The following is an 11,472-nucleotide window of genomic DNA, read 5'->3' on the forward strand; positions in this document are numbered from 1 at the left end:
ACTCATGCAGTTTGGCATGCAGAGTTTTGCCGCCAGCCTTCCAGACTTCTGGGGGGATTCCATCCATACCTGCTGCTTTGCCACTTTTCAGTTGTTCGATTGCCTTATATGTCTCATCCAGGGTGGGAACCTCATCCAGCTCTAGCCTTAGCCTTCACAAGAAAACTACCCATATGTACAAAAGAAAACCGTGCAAAGTTTTTTTTTGCATCTTTAGTGTCTTATCATACATTCCAATACATTACATTGTTACATTCATTCTCTAATTTGCTATGTAGCACCATTGCCATTACTGTTTCTCCTCCCTCTTTTGTTTGATGGTCTTCCCCTCTGGTCTCAGCGCCTCATTGTCAGCAGTGGAAGGCCTCCACCCTGTGGTTTTTTTCCCACAAATCCCTGCATTGGCTGTGACATCATAGCCTGGAATGTGCTCTCATCTCAATGTGCTGGAAGACCAAGTTTTGGGCAGTCCAAAGGACGTCTATCAGAGGTGATACTCTTCCAGCAGGTCTGGATGGCTTTCTCTGTGTGTATCCCTGCCAGCTGCCCATAAAAGGAATGGTGATGCTGGATTTTAAGACATCTGTGATGATCAGCAGTGGGTTTTCAGTGGTGACTCATTTTCTCTTTTTAGATCCTTGCTCATCTAGATAAGGGTGGGGCAGCTCATTCCCAGAAAATAACTAATTTTCCACTCATACTTTTGGACAATCAGTCTTATAATTTTTATGATTTGGGCATAAATGGATCCATATATTTTTAAATTAAATAGTGCAAGGATGAAATGTGACTCTGTGACAAGCCAATCACTGAAGGCCATGCAACAAGTCAGTCAGTACAAGTTCACAAGTCCACTTCCTCCAACCTCTTCATTGCCCTGCATATTCTTACTTTTCAAATGTATATCGAGCTCACCATGATTAAATCTTACCTCGATGAAAGGCTGAAATGATAGGAATGGGGGTTTGGCTTTTCATACTTAACCACTCCTATCTGGGAGACTGAACGCTTTCACGCTTGCAAGGAACCATCCCAGGGGTTAGGACTGTTCTGCCTTCTACTGGTGATGCTATGACGCACCGAGTGATGGTGAACTTGCCCTAAATCCAGACCAATGTATTATGATCTTGTATTTGAACAAAATTAATCATGCCCAATAACTTGAGCTTTATGTACAGCACAGTATGAGCCCTTCAGCTCCTGTTGTGCTGACATATAAACATTTAAGGGACTGTGAGAAAGTGCGAGCAATAAATAGTAACAGCGGACAATTTTTAAACAGGGTGGGAAAGTTGGTATCACTATCATGTACAATTTATAAATATCGTGGGAAAAAGTGATGGCGGACCTGCCCTCCCAGAATTTCATGCGGCTGCATACGTGGAGCATTCGTAGAGGGGGTTTCTCTGCTGCATGGCATTCTGGGAAGCCAGATCTGCCATTGCTTTTTTCCATTGGTCTTTATAAATTGTACGCTAAAGCGCAACCGATTTTCCCATGCTGTTTAAAAATTGTCCGTGATTGCTATTTATTTCCTCTCTTCCCCCCACCCACCCCCCACTGCGACTTTCCCATAGCAAAGTTTATACCTTCATTTTAATCTTTCCTTCCTGCACTCAATCAAAAACTTGGGTCATTTCAATCCTACAATGCAATTACCCCCTTCACACTTACCTGATTGGAATGCCGGCATCTTCAGACGCTGAGGATTGTACTGGGGTCAAGGCCATCAATCCCCGGCGTGAGATGATTTTGCTTTCACACTAGACACTTCAAAGGCCGATCGGCTTTCTACCTATTGCCCATACTTGATTGTATTTGCCTCCTATCAGATTTCCTTACAACCTCAGTTCTCCAGTCCATTCATAGAACTGAACTCTCCGATTGGTTGAACCATTTTGCTATTGAACTGCATTTCAAGGCTCCTACATCTTTAGCACTAGTTACAATACCCTAGATGAGGTCAAACTAATGTCTCCTTTTTCTTAAATTTTAAGCCTTTCCTTGCTTAAATGCTGTTTTCCATTTCCACAATCTGACTTGCAAAGTATTCGGCACAAATATTCCTGGATTTGTTTTATTCTCCTTCAGAGCTATGTTCTTCACTTTGCATTGACTCATGTTGCTTAAATTTCATCTACCAAATCTGCCCATTCCACTAACCTATTGATATGTCCTTGGTCTATCACTGTGCTACTCAGGTTTTGCACATTTAGAACATGTCCTTTTATACCCACGCCCAAATAATTAACATTAAGATAGATAGTGATACAAAAGTTGAACTCTGATGGACTTGGTAGAAAATATTAATGAGATTAGTCAAAAATCAGCTTGGAAATTGTGTTCAGATCAAGTCCTCATTTCTTAAAATTAGCAATTTGATCAGAACATCCTAAGGTACTTTCTTGATGTAACTGCTGGTTCAGACAATGGATTTCAGATTTATTGTTTGAATACATACATGACATCACATACAACCCTAGGATTCTTTCTTCCTGCAGGCCAGGCAGAATTACCACTTACTGATGGTGACATAAAAACTATACATAATGTACACATGAGAGCAAATAAACGTAAATAAAATGTGCAATGCAGAGAGGAAAAACAATGAAGTGCAAAAGTAGGAGACCTTAAGTGAGTCCCTGATTGAGTTTGTTGTTGAGGAGTCTGGTGGAGGGGTAGCACCTGATGGTGTGAGACTTGTGGGACCTGCACCTCTTTCCTTATGGTAGCAGTGAGAACAGTGTTGCGGAGTGAGGTGATTTGGACGGAAATATTCCCTGTAGATGCTCTTGATGGTGGGGAGGATTTTGCCTGTGATATCCTGGGCTGTGACCAATAAATTTTGCAGGGCTTTCTACTCGGGTATTTTGTATTTGGATTTTCAGAGGGTCATTGGTAAAATCACATGAAATTTACATACAAAATTAAACACTGGATTAAAAATTATTTATAGACAGGAAACCGAATAAATGGACGTTTTTGTAGATGGTGTGGTAAAATTACTGGGGTGATACCAGAATGAGTTGGTCAGAATGTAGATTAATGATAAGGGCTAGGAGGAGAAGAACTGAATTAAATATATAATTGGCACAGTTGGTGTAGTGGTTAGTGCATTGCCTTTAAGCGCCAACGATCAGGACCGGACTGGGGTTCAAGTCCTGCACTGTCCAAAAGGAGTTTGTACATTCAATGTCTGTGTGGGTTTCCCCCATGGGCTCTAGTTTCCTCTCATTGTTCAAAACGTATTGGAGGTGTAGGTTAATGGGGTGTAAATTGGGCAGCACGGACTCGTGGGCCTAAATGGCCAGTTACCATGCTATATGTCTTAATTTTTTAAAAAATTGCTAAGGACATGAAACTGGGTGGGATTCTGATACAGACAATTTTAAAGGTAATTTAAACAAGCTAAGTAAGAAGACAAATATTTAACAGATGCAAAGTCAGAACACTGGAAGACTTGGATGGGTCAAGCAACATCTTGAGACTAAAGGTTTACTTCATGTCAGATTGAGACCCTGCATCCGGACTGAGGAAGCAGCAAAGATCGCCAATATAGCAGTACATTGGGGTATTGGGGTAGGATAAATGCTGATAGGTGGAGCTGAATGGGGAGAAAATAATTGGCAGATGGAACCAACTGGGGGGGGGGGGGGGGAAATGGAGAAAAGTGAAGTAGATGGACAGACAGGAGTGTGGAAGGAGAGCACTGGGTGTGGGTTACCTGAAATTGGAGAACTCAATATAGTACTCATTCTTTTGCCTTGTAAGCTTCCCAAAGCAGAATGCAAGTTCTACTCCCTTTAGCCCTGATGCAAGGTTTGAATCTCAACTGTTGTACCTTTTATCTTCAGATTCTTTTGACTAGAATTCTTCCACCATTCTATATTGCAAATTCCAACCTCTGCAGCTTCTTTTGTCTTCATACATGACAGATGAGGTATGGCATTGATAAATGTGAACCGTTTCCCAAAGAAAAGCAAAAGCCAGATATTTAATTTGGAATAAATTTGGAATAAAGATCTGGCTGTTCTTGTACACCAGATTTCATTGCAGGTGGTTTTGAATAGAACAGGAACAATAATGCAGATGTACAACATTGGTACTGTCACACCTGGAGTATTGTTCGTCGTGTTCTTTCTTGCCTAAAGAAGGTTTGGCTTGCCTTTGAGAAAATGCAGCAATGTTTACATTGGTTGCTGAGATAGCAGGACTGTTGTGTAGGAGAGATTCGGTGTAATTAAGCCTGCTCATAAGTGTATTGAAGAATGAGAGTATCTTGTTGAAAAGTTATGATAGGACTTGACAGAATGAGGTGTTTGTCTTGGGATACGGTTTATGCTATAGTCTCAGATACATTGGACTGAAATGAAGAATTTCTTCAGAGGTCGCTAAACCTCCAAAATTTTCCAGAAGGCTGAGTAGGCCATATCATTGGAGAATATTTGCAGAGAGAAGGGTGAATTTCAACTTGCAAGAGGCATCAAGGTGGTATGGAGAGAATACAGCAGTGGTTCCCAACCTTCTACTTTCCATTCACATACCACTTCAAGTATTCCCTATGCCATTGGTGCTCTGTGATTAGTAAGGGATTGCTTAAGGTGGCATTTGAGTAGGAACAGAAGGTAGAGAACCACTGCTCTAGACCCAATTGTTACTGAAATATTTTGCTTGAGAAAAATTTGTCATTGGCCCATTTCCTTTGGAGTTATGAAACCGTGCACATAACGAGTCAATTAGATATGATTAAAACAGTGATTTTTCAATCTTTCCACCCACGTACCACCTTGAGCAATCCCTTATTAATCACAGAACACTTATGGCATAGGGAATAGTTAAAGTGGTATGTGAGTGGAAAGTAAAAGGTTGGGAACCGCTGGAATACAGGGATGTGGTGCGAAGATAAAGGATCGGTCATAATAGCAGGTTTGAAGAGCAGAATAACCCTATTTTTCTGTTTCTATATACACTTTCAGTTTAGAAACCAATGCTTATTTCTTAGATTATACTCATTCTGCTGCAGGTTTTAAATTGTTGTCAATGTCTGCGATATACTTAAGAACGATGGGCTATTTTGCAAGACATCAAATGAATTATGATGGTGAATAGAGGACATATTGCTGGGGTCCAGGTATTTTGCATTGCAAGAACAAGCAATTCAGATCTGAGGAAAGATGGAGGAGTTGAGCTAATAATATCTAATGTCTATTACCTGGGCTTGCGTATATTCAAAGACTCAGCCTTCACCAGTCGTAGTGGTAAAGAATTTCCAAAGATTCTTCTTAAGAACAATTCCTCCTTATCGATCTTAAATTTATCACATTTTAATATGAATCTGTCCTCCTCTGTCATCCTTTTAATTCTAGTTGTCCTCAAATGAGGTATCCTCTCAACAGCAAACAATCAACCTGATGATTCTCTTAAAACCCTGTATTTTTCCAATAAGGTCAACTCTCCTCTTTCTATACTCCAACGTATGTAAGCCTAACCTCTTCCTATGAAAGTCCCTTTATCCTACCGTCTCTGCATAGCCTCCAATGTAAGCACATTGTTTATTGAGATCAAAACTGGTCTGGTCTTGTCTTAATCATTCATAGAGATCAAAACTGGTCTGGTCTTGTCTTAATCATTCATAGAGATCAAAATTGGTCTGGTCTTGTCTTAATTTTTATTTAAGCAGATGATGACTGTGGGTAGGGCAGTATATGTTGTCTACATGGAAATTAGCAAGGTATTTGACAGGGTCCCTCATGGTAGGCTTATGCAGAAGATTGACATGTGGGATCCACAGTGACTTGGCAGATTAGATTCCGTATGTATTGGCCATAGTAGAAAGTAGTAGCGCAGGAGTGTTCATCCGACCAGAGGTCTGTGACCAGTGGTATTCTCCAAGATTCTGTGGTGGGACTTCTGAGTTGGATGAAAATGTGTACAGGCTGTTAAGTAAGGTTTCAGACAACAAAAAAAGAGGGTGGGGTTATGGGTAGTTATTGAAGGATAAGGGAGGATCAGTTGAAGATGTGGGCAGGGAAATAATAGATGAAGTTTCTATGCAGACAAGTGTGAGGTATTGCACATTTGTCTGAGTTGCGCACATCTGCAGTGAGGATTAACTACCACCTAGGCTGAGTTTTAGTAAGGCCCACCTGGGATGGTGCCATGGAGGGGGAGGGTATTTGCAGGCCATGTCCACCCACAGCAACTACACATTTTGTTTTCAATTCCTGTCTCAAATTTAATATCTCCATCAATGCAAATGCTGTTCAAAGTTCAAATTATTTCATTGTTCAGCCGCAAAGCCTTTTGCAATACCAGATTAAAAATTTAGAATCTTCGCATATGGCATTGTTTTGTTTCACCAACTGATCATGTTGATAAGTAGCAACAACACATGTCAAGTCACATCTGATCAAAAACACAGGTTCTTGCGTTCACGCACTGATTGGAATCGAAACATTTTCTTTGGCCTCTGTTCAATATGATAATGCAGCTCAACATTGATTTCAGCAGACTATTTTGCTACCTTCATGTAATACGATAAGAAGTGATTTTTTTTCAGAATTGCCAATTTCAACGTGAACATTAAATGTTTTTTATTTCAGCATAATAAAATAAAATGCATGGAAGTATCTAGCAAATAATTGGGCACTCTTCACCCCTTTATCACTGCATTTATGAACTTCAAATTTAAAAAATCTCAAAATAATGATGAATATTTCATTTTATTAATAGTCCATTGGATATAGACTTTATTAAAGTCCATGCTAATTTGTACAAATATTACCAATTTAAATTTTTTTGGCCTCGACATTAATTTTGATTAGTGGTTGCTTTGTGACTGAAAGATTGCTTTGTTTTTCAGCCTGTAACGCATTACCCTTAATTTAATTTCTGAGAAGGCCGACAGGGAACACCACATCGATAATCCACTGCCCATTTCAGAGAATACCTTCGCATGGCTCTTTAGTTTGCATGCGCAGAGAGAGGCCAGGGCGTGTTTGAGTCCGAGAGAGGCCAGGGCATGTTTGAGTCCGAGAGAGGCCAGGGCATGTTTGAGTCCGAGAGAGGCCAGGGCATGTTTGAGTCCGAGAGAGGCCAGGGCATGTTTGAGTCCGAGAGAGGCCAGGGCATGTTTGAGTCCGAGAGAGGCCAGGGCATGTTTGAGTCCGATAGAGGCCAGGGCATGTTGGAGTCCGAGAGAGGCCAGGGCATGTTGGAGTCCGAGAGAGGCCAGGGCATGTTTGAGTCCGAGAGAGGCCAGGGCATGTTGGAGTCCGAGAGAGGCCAGGGCATGTTGGAGTCCGAGAGAGGCCAGGGCATGTTTGAGTCCGAGAGAGGCCAGGGCATGTTTGAGTCCGAGAGAGGCCAGGGCATGTTTGAGTCCGAGAGAGGCCAGGGCATGTTTGAGTCCTTGGCCCGTGTATTAAGACTGGATTTTATCTTGTATTTATTTTTTTTAAAGTGCAATACATGTAGGCCAAATCAGATCAAGCAATTTTATTAACTTTAGTTTTCCAGTACCCCCACGTCCCTCCCCCATGCGACTGTATTTGAATAGAATATAAAATTTCCTGGTGGTTGGGTTATTTATACTTAACCTGCATTGACTACAATTGTTGGGAGTTAATGTTATAATGACAATTGGATGCCATAGTTATTGATAGAGGGCAGGCGATGACAGACATGCAAGTATCCCTGACGCTGGCAGAGCAGTTCCAGCTGTGGGGGATTATGGGTAACAAAGACTGCCATTGATCCCGTATTGAGCTGACACTGCCCTGAGCAAGCCCATGAGGTACCAGAGCAGCCATGAAGCGGCCCGATGAAGTGCCGGAGTGGGGCTCTGGCAGCATTACATCCTGAATGTCTCCTACACCAGCCCCTCTCCCCTTGTTTTTTTAAATTTCAGTGAAGAGGTGAAAGCCAATTGACATGAGTGTTGAAAGCTACAAGTTGTTGCAATTTTAAAATACTTTTAATATTGTGGCTTAGTTCCCTTTAGCATTAAAATAACATTCTGTTGTTGTATCTCTAATTTCTATTGTTGTTTGACAGGTCCCCTTACTTTCCAGGCCCGAGGCTTCAGCCTAATGTTAATCTGCCACTGCACCTCTGATTACATGATAACAGGAAGGTCTTGGAGAGGATGCAAAACAGGGTCACTCGGGTGTTGCTTGACTTAAAGAATTAGCTGAAAGGAGGGATGAGACAAACTAGGTTTATTTTCTCTGGGATATTTGAGTGGTGACCTGAGGAATTTATAAAACTGAGTGGTATACATGTAGGACCGATCGTGGATCTTTTTCAGAGAGTAGAAATGTCAAATTACTAGAGGGCTTATTTTTACTGTGAAGGGGGGGAAAAGAAGGTTGATATTTAACAGTTTGTTTCATATCCCAACACCCACAGATTCCATTGCTGCAAAATGCCACAATATGTCGCTGCTTTCTAAAATGTAAACATCATGATATTTGAAATTTTCATTTTAATGAAATATTGCAATTAAAAGCACTCTCCTTTAATTACAGGTACTCGAAGCTTTATTGGGAAGGAAACCAATGGCTCAGACTTGGAGATCAATGAGTTTTCTGCATCTGTCCTGACCAGTGGATTGACTACAATATTTTTACCTTTGGTCTACATCATTGTATTCATCATCGGTTTGCCTGCAAATGCCGTGGCACTGTGGGTCTTTGGCTATCGAACCAAGAATAAACATCCAGCAGCTATTTACATGGCTAACTTGGCATTGGCAGATCTCCTATTCATTGTCTTGTTCCCATTGAAAATCTCCTACCATTTTAATGGCAACAATTGGATTTTTGGAGAAGCAATGTGCAAAGTGTTTGTTGTTTTTTTCTTTGGAAACATGTACTGTTCCATTTTGTTCATGACATGCCTCAGTGTTCAGAGGTATTGGGTGGTCGTAAAGCCAATTTCTCAGGCAAGGAGGAAGAATGGCATTGCATATGGTATATCGGTTTTCATTTGGGTACTGATTGTATTGGGTACAATACCATTATATTTAAATATTCAGCAAACAGCAAACATTAAAAATCCTAAAATTGTAACCTGTCATGATGTCCTTTCTGAAGCAAAATTGGCTAATAGCATGTTTGACTACTTTTTGTCTTTAGCTATTGGAGTATTTTTCTTCCCAGCATTGTTGACCCTAACAGCATATGTACTGATGATCAAGACATTGAAAGCTTCAGCCAATGAAGAAAACATTGGGAAAAGTCGCAAGAGAGCAATCCACTTGATAATCACGGTTCTTGTAATGTATTTGGTTTGCTACACACCTAGCAATATTTTGCTTGTTATCCATTATTATTTGATAAGATACAATCAGACCAGTGATATATATGCTTTTTATATTGTAAGCCTCTGTCTGTGCAGCTTAAATAGTTGCATTGATCCCTTTGTCTATTACTTTGTTTCCAAAGACTTTAGAGATCATGTTCAAAATACATTGCGGTGTCGTAGCGTCAGAACAGTAAGAAGTGTCCAAGCTTCCATTGCCTCCAAGAAGTATTCCAATAGGTCTACTACCTATACTTCTGCCAGTAAAGCTACTACCACAACCAACAACTGTTAAAATCAGTGAGGATATATAGCTTTGATTCCATGGTGCATGCTGTGTTTTCAAAACAAAATACTTGGGTTTTGAGCTTCTGGATTCCGAGTCAACTGAGTGTTAATCCAACTTGGAACTAATTAACTGAACTGTGTCAGAAATTTCATTCAATCGTTAGCCTCTTTCACACTGCCAATTACATCTGAGTTACTTGCCAGTATCTTGGGTTGAATTGAATGGTGTGAAATGACATAACCGGGCAGGGTGAATAGATTTCAGCTGGGCTCTGATACATGGAAGGGAGCAAGTATCAGAACTCGACAGAGTGAACTCACCAATTGCCTTCAGACGCAGTGAAACGACAGCCAGTCCAACCAAGTATGATTGAAGTTAGCGCCCGCATGTATGCGTAACACCGGCAGGAAAATGTCAGTGTATGCTCTAGGTTTTAAATTGGCATTCCAAAAAAAAAGCCTTCGTTTACATCTACGACGACACAACTCAGCCTGCCTATCTGCCTCCTCCTCCCCGTTTCTTCTCATATGCTTCGTAAAACAGTGGTTTTCTTCAGCCAGTATTTCCAAAACTGTGCTGATGAGACTTGTCTGGTTTATAATACAACCACAGAGTTGCAAGACCAGCATTCAGGAATCAAATCCGTTCTCCATTACTAACTGGGCGATTAGACTTCTGTGATGTCACTCGCAATGTTATCGCTGGAGGCGGGACCCTCTTAAAATCCACAGAGTTGCAGAACTACTTGCAAATAATGATGCATTGTGAAAGGCTTCCAGGGTCAGCTTGCCGGTTGCCATGCAACTTTTCTTGTTTCCTAGGAGGTTGGCAGGAGAAAGGGCTATTGATGTCATTGCATGAAATAATTCCCATTACTTGAATTTGTTCAGAAGTTTGGCTCAAATTTTGGTTTTGATTATTTTTAATACAAATTTTGTATATCCTGTAATTTTTAAAAATGTTACCTTGTGATGAAGAAATTTACCTCGAGACAGATAAAACAAATCTTAGAAATGGAGATTTTATGAAGCTTCAGTACATGATATTGTGAGTCCAGGTCTTCTCAACCCTGTCACTGTGGCTCTGAAGAATGACAATTTTGCTCAGACATCAAAGAAAATAAGTTTTTGTGCCACTATACTATAATACAAAGACATTTGTGATAAGCAGGGCTGGAGGAATGTTCTGTGCTTCCATTGAAAATAATTAGCTATTATCTGTTAGCCAAGGATAAAAGTGAGAATCTCCCATTCCTCCAGTCACATACCTGGGAAGATTTTCAATTTTGGTGATTTTCTGCCTTTGTCAGAACTTTTCCACTTCCTCTCAGCTGTAGTTAACCCCTTGCACACCATGTGTATAAATCACACAACTGTAATTTGTGTATATAGTGTATATATTTTTAAATGATCTATGTATTTAAATATTTTAAGAATAGTCCAACAACTTTCATATTTGATGGACTGAAATGCTTGGATTTTGCAATTATTTTGAAATTTATGTAAACTGGCAAATTCTTTTTATACTGTTTAAGAGAAAAACTGAAAATAAAAGAATGGATTATTTGAAGCTAGTCTAAGAATATTAAAACTGCAACCATTATTTAGATCTTGTATTGCAGGATCAAGAGATTGAATAAATATTTTGGAAAAATTTGAAGTTAAAATTCATTGGTTTATTTGTTTTATCCAAGTCAACTTGCCTGCACAGTTGAGACTTTTGCCATGATCTATTCAAATTTCCAATCTCAAACATTAAGGATGCAAGTTAATATAGTTCTTGTTCACTATTTCCACTAGTGAGTTGCCTAATCCCACACAAAGAGGGGTTTAAATAACATGAGGAAATGCACCAAACAAATCTTTTAAATCGTAATTGGG

At 40.1% G+C, this 11,472-nt stretch overlaps 1 protein-coding gene across 4 annotated transcripts in view; it reads left to right on the forward strand.

Annotated features, from left to right (window-relative positions):
• f2rl1.2 (coagulation factor II (thrombin) receptor-like 1, tandem duplicate 2) overlaps positions 1 to 11,251 on the forward strand; it is a 64,941-nt gene extending 53,690 nt beyond the window's left edge. For all 4 annotated transcript variants that reach the window (XM_069937842.1, XM_069937848.1, XM_069937833.1 and 1 more), the window contains one exon: positions 8,529 to 11,251. In XM_069937842.1, coding sequence (XP_069793943.1) covers positions 8,529 to 9,598 — 1,070 coding nt within the window. In that variant the 3' untranslated portion in view covers positions 9,599 to 11,251. The remainder of the gene's footprint in view (positions 1 to 8,528) is intronic.
• Positions 11,252 to 11,472: the final 221 nt, after the last annotated feature.

Source organism: Narcine bancroftii, chromosome 1 (genome assembly GCF_036971445.1).
Source record: "Narcine bancroftii isolate sNarBan1 chromosome 1, sNarBan1.hap1, whole genome shotgun sequence".
NCBI classification, from domain to species: Eukaryota; Metazoa; Chordata; class Chondrichthyes; order Torpediniformes; family Narcinidae; genus Narcine; species Narcine bancroftii.